Source organism: Gorilla gorilla, chromosome 9 (assembly GCF_029281585.2).
Source record: "Gorilla gorilla gorilla isolate KB3781 chromosome 9, NHGRI_mGorGor1-v2.1_pri, whole genome shotgun sequence".
Lineage (NCBI taxonomy): Eukaryota > Metazoa > Chordata > Mammalia > Primates > Hominidae > Gorilla > Gorilla gorilla.
In genome coordinates, this window is record NC_073233.2 from 74,152,675 (window position 1) to 74,164,028 (window position 11,354).

Genomic DNA, 11,354 nt, shown 5'->3' on the forward strand with positions numbered 1-11,354 from the left:
ACTGCCGAGTCCTACATTAGCCTCAGCTGTTCCGTCTGCTTCATGGGCAATGCCCTCTGACCCTGGATTTTTCTCTTGGTTGTGAAAGCACTGTGGCTTATTCCCTGTATGATCCTCTCTGTTTTATTTTGTGGATTGGTTTGCTTTTCTTTCCCCTGTGGGTTGTTGAGATCACAGAAAGTCAGCTCTGGGCCTCCCCCGGGCAGGATCCTGGCACCCCCTGGGCACTGCTATGACGCTCCCCTTCCTCCCCAGCTGCAACTGCAACTCTTCCATGCCGAGGCCAGTGAAGGTGGCTGCTGTGGGAGGCCAGAGCTACCTGAGCTCCATCCTCAGGTTCTTTGTCAAGTCCCTGGCCAACAAGACCTCCGACTGGCTTGGCTACATGCGCTTCCTCATCATCCCCCTCGGTAAAGACGGGAGGCACCAGGAGGGCATCGGGCATGAGGGTTCCATAGACAGATGCCTCATCTGGAACAGGACGGTGGGGTTGGGGCCTAGGAAGGGACAGTCAAGGAGACCAAGGCCGTGGCCAGGGACAGCTGCTCCCACACTGTCTCATCTCCTGACGAATTCACCACCTCTGGTTTTCCATCTACCAGGTTCTCACCCTGTGGCCAAATACTTGGGGTCAGTCGACAGTAAATACAGTAGTTCCTTCCTGGATTCTGGTTGGAGAGATCTGTTCAGTCGCTCGGAGCCACCAGTGTCAGGTAATGGCCCCGTGTAAGGAGCTAACTCCCACCCCTGGGGTCCACAGGTGCCAGCCTGGCTGCAGAAGGAGGCTGAGGTCATGCTGCTTTCCTCCCTGCAGCTCTCACCTTTCCGGTCACTCTGTCCATTCATTTTTCCATAAGTGTTTATTAAGCGGAGGCTCACTGTGCACAGCCCCTCCACGTTGCCAGTTTTCATCCTCTGCTATTTGCTCTGCTCCTGTTCATCTGGAAGGAACAAGGGCCATGCTGGCATAGTGGCCAGGGCATCTCTAGTTGTAGAGATGAAATACAAGGAGCAGAGAATAGCAGTCAAGTGACAAAGCAGTCACTTGATAAATGAACAGCACCCCACCAACCAGGTGCTTTCTTGAATATCAAATAAAGGTGGCAGAGGTCAAGGGCACGGTGGCTCACACCTGTAATCCCAGCACTTTAGGAGGCCAAGGTGGGTGGATCACTTGAACCCAGGAGTTCAAGACCAGCCTGGGCAACATAGCAAGACCCTGTCTCTACAAAAATACAAAAATTAGCTGGGTATGGTGGTGTGCACCTGTAGTCCCAGCTACTCGGGAGGCTGAGGTGGGAGAATTGCTTGAGACCAGAAGGTTGAGGCTGCAGTGTGATCACGCCACTGCACTCCAGCTGGGGCAGCAGAGTGAAACTCTGTCTCAAAAATAAAATAAAATAAAAATAAAAAAATAAAGGTGGCAGGGATCAGAATGAGGTTGAGCTCTTCCAGGCTGAGAGGTGGTGAGGGCCTGGCGCAACTGAGAAGGAGGTGATGGCAAAAGTCTGTGGGGTGAGGCTCCTCCAGGCCACCAGATGGGTATGTGCAACGACAGGCAGGAGCAAGTGGACATGAGAAGAAGGGTGTGCATGGCCCAAGAAAGAGCAGGGCTTTGAGGAACTGCAAAGATTGGAAGGGAGAGGACCATCCTTGGGCTCATGATTCCTTCAAACCAGAAGGACCGTAGAGCCCCATCCTTCACTCAACTCCTAGAGTCTGACGGGTCTCAGGAAGGGAGCCCTCTCCGAGAGGGTCTGCAGGTTTGCCAGCTGAAGTCAGTAGGCAGTTAGTGATCTCTTGGCTTTTCTGCAGAGCAACTGGACGTGGCAGGGCGGGTGATGCAGTACGTCAACGGGGCAGCCACGACACACCAGCTTCCCGTGGCCGAAGCCATGCTGACTTGCCGGCATAAGTTGTAAGTTTGACTTTGAGGGGTTTCTTAAAAATAGGTTGGGTGGGTTAGAGGAGTCTTGAGTCTTCCTTGCTTTTTCACATTTTCCTTCTCCACATGCTATATTCCTTCTCCACATGCTATATTCCTTCATAGGAACCCAAAAGGATATGAGTGGTTTTTACCACCACCTCCCCAGCACTCCTTCCTTGCCCAGGGCCTCCCACCCATAGGAGCCTGAGTTCATCAGTTTCCTTTCCTGCCCTTCAGTATAAAGCAGCCCATCCTTGTAGCTGGAACTCAGACGTGGGAAGCAGGGAGCGTAGCTTGCATGATCAGGTCATTTGCCCTCATTTTGTGAGCTCCACATGCACAGCAAGTCCCAGAACTTCCCCATGCCGCCCCAGGATGTGATGGGCAGAGGCAGCCCAGCATCCTGGACTCTGCTGCAGCCACAGTGAGATAGGAAAGGCCAATTCCCCAGCACTCCTCCCTGTCTCTCCTACTAACTATGAAGCTCTCCTGTGTCTCCCAACAGCCCTGATGAAGACTCCTATCAGAAGTTTATTCCCTTCATTGGCGTGAGTACTGACTCCCTCTGCTTGGCACCCCACCTGTTCTCCTGGTCTTCCTGTTCCCCCTTACACAGGAAAACAAAAGATTCATCTAGAACAGTGGTTCTTCAGACACTGGAGATTTTGCCTCCAGGGACTACCTGGCAGTGTCTGGAGACGTGTTTGGTTGTTATACGGGGGGTACCCAGTGGGTGGAGGCCAGGGATGCCGCTGGTCATCCTCCAGTGCACAGGAGGTCCCGCAGCAGAGAATGGCTTGGCCCCAAGTGTCAGTAGTGCAGAGGTGGAGAAACCCTGGGCCGGGATGTGGATTGGGCTGTCCCTTTTAGTGTCCGCCTTTTCCAAATCACGAACTGTTCCTGGGTCCATCACTGGTGTCTCCTGTTTATTACACCAGGCCCTGACCTCGCTGCCTTCGCCCGGGGAGTGATGTCCAGACATGGCTCACGGGAAAGGGAGCTGCTTTGGTAGTAGTGGAAGGCAGCATTCAGAAAAGTCTGAAAACAGATACTTCTGTCTTCATGGTTGGATAGGCCACTGAGAGGAAGGCTTTCTTCTTTCCTTTTCTATTTAACCAAGGAGAAATCTCTATACTAGTAAACTTTGAAAGTCAAGGAAGAACCCCGTGGATGTCTCATGGCAGGCACATTGCTGGCTGTCTGTTCATCAGCAGCTGGGCCACAGGCTCAGCCTGACCTAGGGAGGGGTCTGGGGGAGCTGTGCAGTCCTGCCAGAGGCCAGAGCACGGCACCGGAGCAGGACTGAAAACTCCGATTTCCACTTACAAGAGCTTTGCATTTCCCTTCCAAACCAGCTTCTATCTTTTTTTATTTTTATTTTTTTATGAGATGGAGTCTGACTCTGTTGCCCATGCTGGAGTGCAATGGCACAATCTCAGCTCACTGCAACCTCTGCCTCCTGGGTTCAAGTGATCCTCCTGCCTCAGCCTCCTGAGTAGCTGGGACCATAGGTACATGCCACCACACCTGGCTAATTTTTTTTTTTTTTTTTTTGAGACAGAGTCTCACTCTGTTGCCAGGCGGGAGTGCAGTGGCACGATCTCGACTCACTGCAACCTCCGCCTCCCAGGTTCAAGTGATTCTCCTGCCTCAGCCTCCCGAGTAGCTGGGATTACAGGCACGTGCCACCACACCCAGCTAATTTTTGTATTTTTAGTAGAGACGGGGTTTCACCATGTTGGCCAGGATGGTCTCGATCTCTTGACCTCGTGATCCGGCTGCCTTGGCCTCCCAAAGTGCTGGGATTACAGGCTTGAGCCACTGTGCACGGCACGCCCGGCTAATTTTTGTATTTTTCTGCTGAGATGGCATTTCGCCATGGTGCCCAGGCTGGTCTCAAACTCTTGGACTCAAGAGATCCACCTGCCTCAGCCTCCCAAAGTGCTGGGATTACAGGCGTGAGCCACCGTGCCCCACCAGCTTGTATCTTTTTTTGTAATTTCCTTGAGGCTCCCTCGTAGCTTCTAGACAGGGAGGGGCTCATGTAGATGAGGGGGCCTAGCTCCCTGCTCTCCTTGCTCTCTGCGCATCCAAGATGTGGGTGTCTTGAGTGATCTCAGGAGATACCTGAGCTGGGGAAATCCAGCAGCCCTTTCTCCTGCCTTGCAGAGCCTCCTGTCCTGCAGTCTAGCCAGTCCCCGGTTAGCCCCTGGGCTGCTCCCATAACCACATTACAGGCCCCAAGACCATGGCCCATAGCTGTGGCTGGTGGTTTGACACATCTTCGTGGAGCTGTGAGTTGCTGCTCACTCAGGCCTCGCAACCGAGAGAGAGAGAGAGAGAGATAACAAATTTAAAACAAATTAAAAACCAAAAGAGCTAGCAACCTCACCAAATGCCAGGCGAACAAGGAGAGAAGGGGAGTTGTATCCAGGAAGCCCCAGAGTGGCAATTTGTTCCTCTCTGGGAATCAAAAGAAGGGCGCATAGAGAATCGGGACAGACTTCAGCAAACACAGCTTTGCTGTCGCGGCAGCCTCCAGGCAACCACCTGCAGGCCTGTGCAGTAGATTTCGCCCCATCAGGGTCCAGCCCTCTGGACTCCCAGCCCAGCTGCCTCTTTGCCTGGGCCTGGGCCCAGGTGATAGGGCCCAGGACTTTACCTGTCACTTCAGACCACAGCCTGGATGCTCACCTAGTCTGTGGCTATGTTCTTTTCTAGCCACTGGAGGGCCCAGGCTGTCCTTTCCAGAATTCTCTATGGAGAATTGAAAATTCCTAAAGAATCCCCCCACCCCCATTCAGTACACTTCCAGATTCCAGGAAGACCAGAGAGGAGAAGGCTGGTGTCCACACCTTAGCACGTCCACTTGGCTTTATACTCTCCCACCTGGCAGAGACAGAGCCATCTTCCTAGGCCCTCTGCCCATAGGACCTTAGAGAAACAACATCAGGACATCACAGTGGTTCCTGCCTTCAGCGCTTTATCCCCAGAGAAGAGCTGCAAAGTCTCGCATGCCCCACCTCATTGTTGCAACTAGGTTTTGTTGTTTTTTGTTTGTTTGTTTCTACAGCTGGGCTCCAGATTTGCAAAGATTTTTTTATTTACTTATTTATTTGATGTATTTATTTATTTTGAGATGGAGTCTCGCTCTGTCGCCCAGGCTGGAGTGCAGTGGCGCCATCTCAGCTCACTGAAACCTCCGCCTCCCGGGTTCAAGCGATTCTCCTATCTCAGCCTCCCAAAGTGCTGGGATTACAGGCGTGAGCCACCACGCCCGGCCCAGATTTGCAAAGATTTTAAAGCCGACAATAAAATAATGTGTAGTGATGGCTCTTGTGCCACCCATCTGTTTCTGGTTGGATCAGAACATGCCTGCTTTAACAGGAGGATCTAATGAGTGCCTCTTCTCTCCTTGCAGGTGGTGAAGGTGGGTCTGGTTGAAGACTCTCCCTCCACAGCAGGTGAGCCTGGGGCTCCCTTGTTCTGTGGAGTGAGGCTGGTGCCCTCCCTGTCTTCCCTCTAGTCCAGCAGGCCAGAAGTTAAGCTCTGGATGCCCTGAGGGAAGTCAGAGCTTGAGCAGGAAGCCTGTGGGCGCCCTCACTCCCCTGCTGCGGTGGTGGCTGGGGGAGGTGGAAGGAGCCTGGGGCCAAAGGAGGAAAGCAGGCCACGGGATGGGGGGAACCCCGGCTCCTTGTCACCACCAAGTCAGGGATAGCTTCCTCTGGCCAACTGTGTTTGTTGTTTGTCCCCTGACAGGCGATGGGGACGATTCTCCTGTGGTCAGCCTTACTGTGCCCTCCACGTCACCACCCTCCAGCTCGGGCCTGAGCCGAGACGCCACGGCCACCCCTCCCTCCTCCCCATCTATGAGCAGCGCCCTGGCCATCGTGGGGTAAGGCTCCTGCCCGTACCTGTCCTGCCATGCCCTCCATCAGGCCCACCCGGCTGATTCCAGTGACAGGCGCATGGGCTTAGAAGGTAGCCACAGGAAGCCGGGCGTGGTAGTGCACACCTGTGGTCCTAGCTACTCAGGCTGAGGCAGGAGGATTGATTGAGCCCAGGAATTTGAGGCTGCAGTGAGCCATGACTGCGCCACTGCACTGTAGCCTGTGTGACAGCAAGACCCTGTCTCTCAAAAGAAAAACCCAAAACACTAAAGTTAGAATTCAGAGACATATCACTAGCCGGCCTGGTCATGGGAGGACACTTTCTGCCCTGTTTCACAGTATTGGGTTGAATGAGACAATGTTGGCAGAGAGGCCTGTAAAGTGCTGTGCAAGTGTCTTGGTATGGGACCTCCCAGGTGGTAGAAAGAGCATGGCACTTGGGAAATAAAACACACGTGGGTTTGAGTGGTTCTGTCTTGTCTCTGCACTGCCTTAGCTTAGACAAGTTACTGAACTTCAATTTCATCTAATGAAAAGAGGTGAAGTGGCCACCTTGCAGGACTGTGGAGCAGGTTACATAAGAACGTGGAAACCAGGCCTCATCCTGTAGTTCCAGCCACTCCGGAGGCCAAGGCCGGAGGATCGCTTGAGCCCAGGAGTTCAAAGCTAGGCCTGGGCCATGTAGTGACGTGGATTGGGCTGTTCTTTCTAGTGTCTTCCTTTTTTCTTCTTTTTTAGGGACGTGGATTATCTCCTTTGGTGACAGAGGGCCTCTCCAAAGGAAACAATCCACGTCTCTAAAAAAGAAGAGAAAAAGAACATGAGTGTCAGTGCCTGGCACAGTGAGGCGGCCCTGCTGAGGCGCTAGAGCTGGAGCCGGCGCGGGAGCAAGCAGCGGAGCTCGGGTTCAGGCTGAATCTCTCAGACCACTGGAAGCAGTGATATAGCAGGAGGCCGTGTCTTTAGGATCTCAAGTATTTACAGTTTAGATCAAGGGTCCAGCAGCAGGGGGCAGAGAGAGGGTGGAGGGGTGGGCTCCTGACAAGAAGGCTGAGGTGAGGAGAGCAGGCGTGGTCAGCGCTGGGAAGGAGCAGCCTGCCTTCCCTTCCCCCATTTCGCTGCCTTCCGCCTTCGCCTCTTCCCTTTCCTTGTAGCAACAGCGAGGATGGCATTGGCCGGTGGCTTCCCCCAAAGTGCCAGTAATGTGTTGGGTGGCACGAGGCCTGCCCCGGAGCTAGAATCCCAGTCCCTGGTCTCCCTCAGCCTCTGCTCCTCGGGGCACTTCCCTCCAGGGTCTTCTGGAGGGAACAGTAGAGGAAAGGAGGAAGTACCCACGCAGCCAAGTTCTGCCCTGGGGACCTCAGGTTCCTGGCCTCCTGGAGGCATTTTCTCTCATCTCACCCCACAGCGGAAGGGTTTCTGTCCAGCATGGGTTTGGGGAGCCTTGGCACCAACCGTTTCCTCCACCTCCTTTCCCTTCCAAGTTAATCTTGTTTTTTAATGGAACCTCCAAAATGAGGCAGAAAGAGAAAAGTCAGATGACTTTCCTAGCCTGTGTACCTATTGTGTCTGACACCTCCTTTCAAGACACACCAGCCCTTCTCCCGGGAGCTAAAATTATCGCTGAGCTAAGAGTGCCATGAAAAGGAGAAAGCTGCAGGTCGGGCGGCACCAGCCGCTGTCCTGAGGCTGCACCGGAGCGGCCCGCAGGGGCTTCTGCCGGGCTCAGGCCTTCTCTCCAGCTCGAGGCTCAGTTTGGCCCAGGCTTTGCCTGCTGGGTGTGTGTGTGTGTGTGTGTGTTATATGTGTGTATATGTGTGTGCACGCATGCACTTATGTACACACACACTTTCTTCCTACATAAAGCTTCCTTCTCTGCTGCGCTTGTCATCCTGTGAAGATTTTATTTGGTTTCCTTTTCGTGACTTGGGCCTTTATTCTCCCCGGCTTTGTTCTCAGATCAGCCTGATTCTCCTCTCCTACATGAGCTGCTCTGTGTGGCTGGAGGGAACAGAGCTGCAGCCTTCCTCAGCCTGCCCTCCCGGGGACTGGCATGGCTCCTACCCCATCAGGCCTATGTAGCTGGGAGCTGAAGGCAGAGCTGACCTCTCCTCTTTGTTCCCTTTCCTCAGGAGCCCTAATAGCCCATATGGGGACGTGATTGGCCTCCAGGTGGACTACTGGCTGGGCCACCCCGGGGAGCGGAGGAGGGAAGGCGACAAGAGGGATGCCAGCTCGAAGAACACCCTCAAGAGTGTCTTCCGCTCAGTGCAGGTGTCCCGCCTGCCCCATAGTGGGGAGGCCCAGCTTTCTGGCACCATGGCCATGACTGTGGTCACCAAAGAAAAGAACAAGAAAGGTAAGTACCCCCAAGGCCGGGGAAGACCATGGGCCACCAGGCCTCCCGTCTCGTCTCTCAGGGCCTGGGAATAAATCTGTTTTGGGGATATTTGGGATGAAGAAGCATCCCATGGTCTGGCATGGGGTGCAGAGGGGGCAGTCCCACCTCCCCTCGAGGGACAAGGCCATTCCTTCTGTCATGCAGGAAACCGAGGCTGCAGAGAGTCGCTTGGTCACTCTCTGCTGAGCTCCAGTACTTTAGGGGCTGAGGCAGCTGCCACTGTGTAATGAAGGGGGCCTTTCTGGCCACTGCTGTCCAGGATGGACTGCAGACAGGGAGAGGCCTCTCTATATCACAGCTCCAGGTCCCTGTGACGCAGGAGTAGAGCACTTGCACCCAGCCCTGGAGGCCGCTCCAAAGAGGCCTCATGAGCAAAAGGACATGGTTGTGTTTTCAGGATTAAGGGGCATACAGTCCATTCTGGATAGCAGGGGTAGCTTAAGGAGCTGGAGGGGAGTTGGAGCTGGCCCGGCTCCTGTGCATGGGAGTGAGGCAGGAACCCCCATGGCTGGGCCAGTGCTGTGGCAGCACCTGCCACCGTTGGTGCCAGCTGGGGACCCGCAACTGGTAGTGCACCTGCAGCACTGGCATGACCCCAACCCCGCCTGTTTGGGTGCTGCAAAGCAGCTGTGCCTATTTCTGTGTGTGACTCCCCTCTGCAGAGTTCCCCTGGGGGGTCAGGCATGGGGCTGTGCCAGGCCCACAGCCAAAACCCACAGCCTGCAGCACAGAAACTTGCAAGGGGCAGCTGCCTGCTCAGCAGTGCCCTCCCTGTCCTTGCTTCCTTTCTGGAGTGGGAGTGGAACAGGGAGCACTCCCCGGCATCCCCAGGACAGCGTGAGGACAAACTCATGCTGCACTGGCTCCTGCATAGAGCATGCGCCTGATAGGGAGGCAGGCCCCTGCCCCACAGGCTGCCTAGAACGTTCCAGCTGGAAAGGACTTCAGAGACCATCTGGACCAAGGTCTTCACCGAACAGGAGAAGATATCGAGCCCCAGGGGGAGAAGTGGGACCTTAGCCAAAGTCACCAGCCCAGTGCTGGGACTGAGTCAGGAACCTGAAGATCCTGACCCACAGCCCAGTGCCAGGGAGGAGGGGTTGGTTTGCAGATCACCTCCCCTCGCCACAGGAAGAAGGGGACAGTGGGCTGGGGAGGAGAGGGGTGGCGGCTTCCCCAGGGGCTGGGACACAGGTGGCCTTGCTTGCTTTCCAGTTCCCACCATCTTCCTGAGCAAGAAACCCCGAGAAAAGGAGGTGGATTCTAAGAGCCAGGTCATTGAAGGCATCAGCCGCCTCATCTGCTCAGCCAAGCAGCAGCAGACTATGCTGAGAGGTGCGAGGGCGGGTAGGGCCGGGAGGAGGGCAAGAAAGGGACTGGAGAGGGAGGCAGGCAATGGCCTTTCCCAAGGGGCCCTGGGGAGATGGCCTGAGCAGTCTGGTCACCCCTCCTCTCCTGTCACCCCCAGTGTCCATCGATGGGGTCGAGTGGAGTGACATCAAGTTCTTCCAGCTGGCAGCCCAGTGGCCCACCCATGTCAAGCACTTTCCAGTGGGACTCTTCAGTGGCAGCAAGGCCACCTGAGGCCCTGTCTCCCAGCCACTTTCCCTCCTGGCATTGCCACCAGCCTCACCGCCTGCGGGCAGGGGGAGGCCAGCAGGCCCGGGCCCAGCATCCCTTCCCTGGCACCAGGGTCTGCCTCTCACTCGCCCAGGTCCCGAAGGACACTGCCACAGGGACGCCTCCCCTCCCCTCCCCTCCAGCCCACCCCTGCACAGCCCCTCCTCGTTCCCGCTTTTCCCCTTCTCCCTCCTGCTCCCAAGGCGTGTTGGTTTTGCCTTCTGGTGCCCATAGTCCCCTGGACTGAGTCCCCCAGGCCTTCCTTCACCCGACTTCCAACCTCTTCCTTGTGGTATCAGTTTCCTTCCTGGAAATGAGAAAGCTGGAATCCTGGTCCCCAGCAGGAGAGCCTAGTCCTCCCCCGGCCCCTCCAGCCACCAGGGTGTCCTCTAAGATGCAGCTGCCAGATCCACTCTGCCGCCTCCAGCAGGACCCAGGGCCACTTTCAACTCTTATGGGGTTCTCCACCTGCCCCAGAGCTTCCCAAGGGAGGGTAAGGGGGCACCCTGAGCCCACAGGACCCTTGCTTCACAGCTCACAGGGGCAGGAGGCAGCTCCCCCGCCTCCAGGACCCTGTTGCTATGGTGACACAGTGTTTCTAGGACAGAGGGGCCTCCCAGTCTCCCCCCACCACCCGTGCACGACTTCCTCACCACCCCCAGGTTCCCTGCAGATGTCGTGTGTGTCCTGAGTGTTTCTTTGGTTCTTTGCACGCCAAGTCTCTTGGTTGTACCATGTGACACACCCTGTGCACTGGTCGCTGTCTTCGTGGCTTCCACCCTTGTTGATGATGCTCCTGCCTCTGCCTCCCAGCCCCTCACCCAGCACAGCTCTGCCTGGACTTGGAGAGATGGGAGGCAGACCCCCACCACCATACATGCTGCCTGTGGCCCCTCAGACATTCTGTTTCATCTCCCATTCATCTCCCTCCTCCCACCGTGTCAGTTTTTCTGCCTTTCCCTGCTCTGTTCTTCCCCCTCCTTAGGCCCCGGCCTGGGCCCAGACCCATCCTCCCAGCCAGGTTTCCCTCCAGCAGGCTCCTTCCCTCCCTGTCACCTCCCTCTCACCAACCCGGGGTCTGAGCCCCTCAGTCCTGACCGTCCGTGTTCTCAGGAGTGGTTGAGGACACAGGGCCCCAGCCCAGCCCTCCACACCCCCCAGCCCGGCCATCTGCGCCCCACAGCCCCTTTGGAGCTTTTCTCTTGTCCTCTCACTCCTTCCCAGAAGTTTTTGCACAGAACTTCATTTTGAAAGTGTTTTTCTCGTTCTCCATACCTCCCCCAAGCTCTCCTCCAGCCCTTCCCAGGGCTCAGCCCTGCTGTCCTGAGCGTCTCCTGAGCCAGAGAGAGGAGATGGGGGTGGGAGGGACTGAGTTGATGTTGGGTTTTTCATTCAATAAACTGGTGATTTCTTACCGACTGCCTTGGGCTTCTATGCCCTCTCACTGTGCCACAGGAGCTGCCCAACCCCTTTTCCACAGTGCAGCCCAACTCCAGTGAAAATCCATCAGGAACGT

At 55.7% G+C, this 11,354-nt stretch overlaps 1 protein-coding gene across 1 annotated transcript in view; it reads left to right on the plus strand.

The window, feature by feature from the left end:
• The window catches only part of PACS1 (phosphofurin acidic cluster sorting protein 1), a 178,288-nt gene extending 167,031 nt beyond the window's left edge, over window positions 1-11,257 (plus strand). Inside the window, exons 16-24 of the mRNA XM_031015801.3 lie at window positions 256-410; window positions 603-713; window positions 1,816-1,918; window positions 2,433-2,475; window positions 5,349-5,391; window positions 5,687-5,822; window positions 7,950-8,176; window positions 9,434-9,553; window positions 9,687-11,257. Of these exons, the coding sequence (XP_030871661.1) occupies window positions 256-410; window positions 603-713; window positions 1,816-1,918; window positions 2,433-2,475; window positions 5,349-5,391; window positions 5,687-5,822; window positions 7,950-8,176; window positions 9,434-9,553; window positions 9,687-9,802 (1,054 nt within the window). The 3' untranslated portion in view covers window positions 9,803-11,257. The remainder of the gene's footprint in view (window positions 1-255; window positions 411-602; window positions 714-1,815; window positions 1,919-2,432; window positions 2,476-5,348; window positions 5,392-5,686; window positions 5,823-7,949; window positions 8,177-9,433; window positions 9,554-9,686) is intronic.
• The last annotated feature ends 97 nt before the right edge of the window (window positions 11,258-11,354 follow it).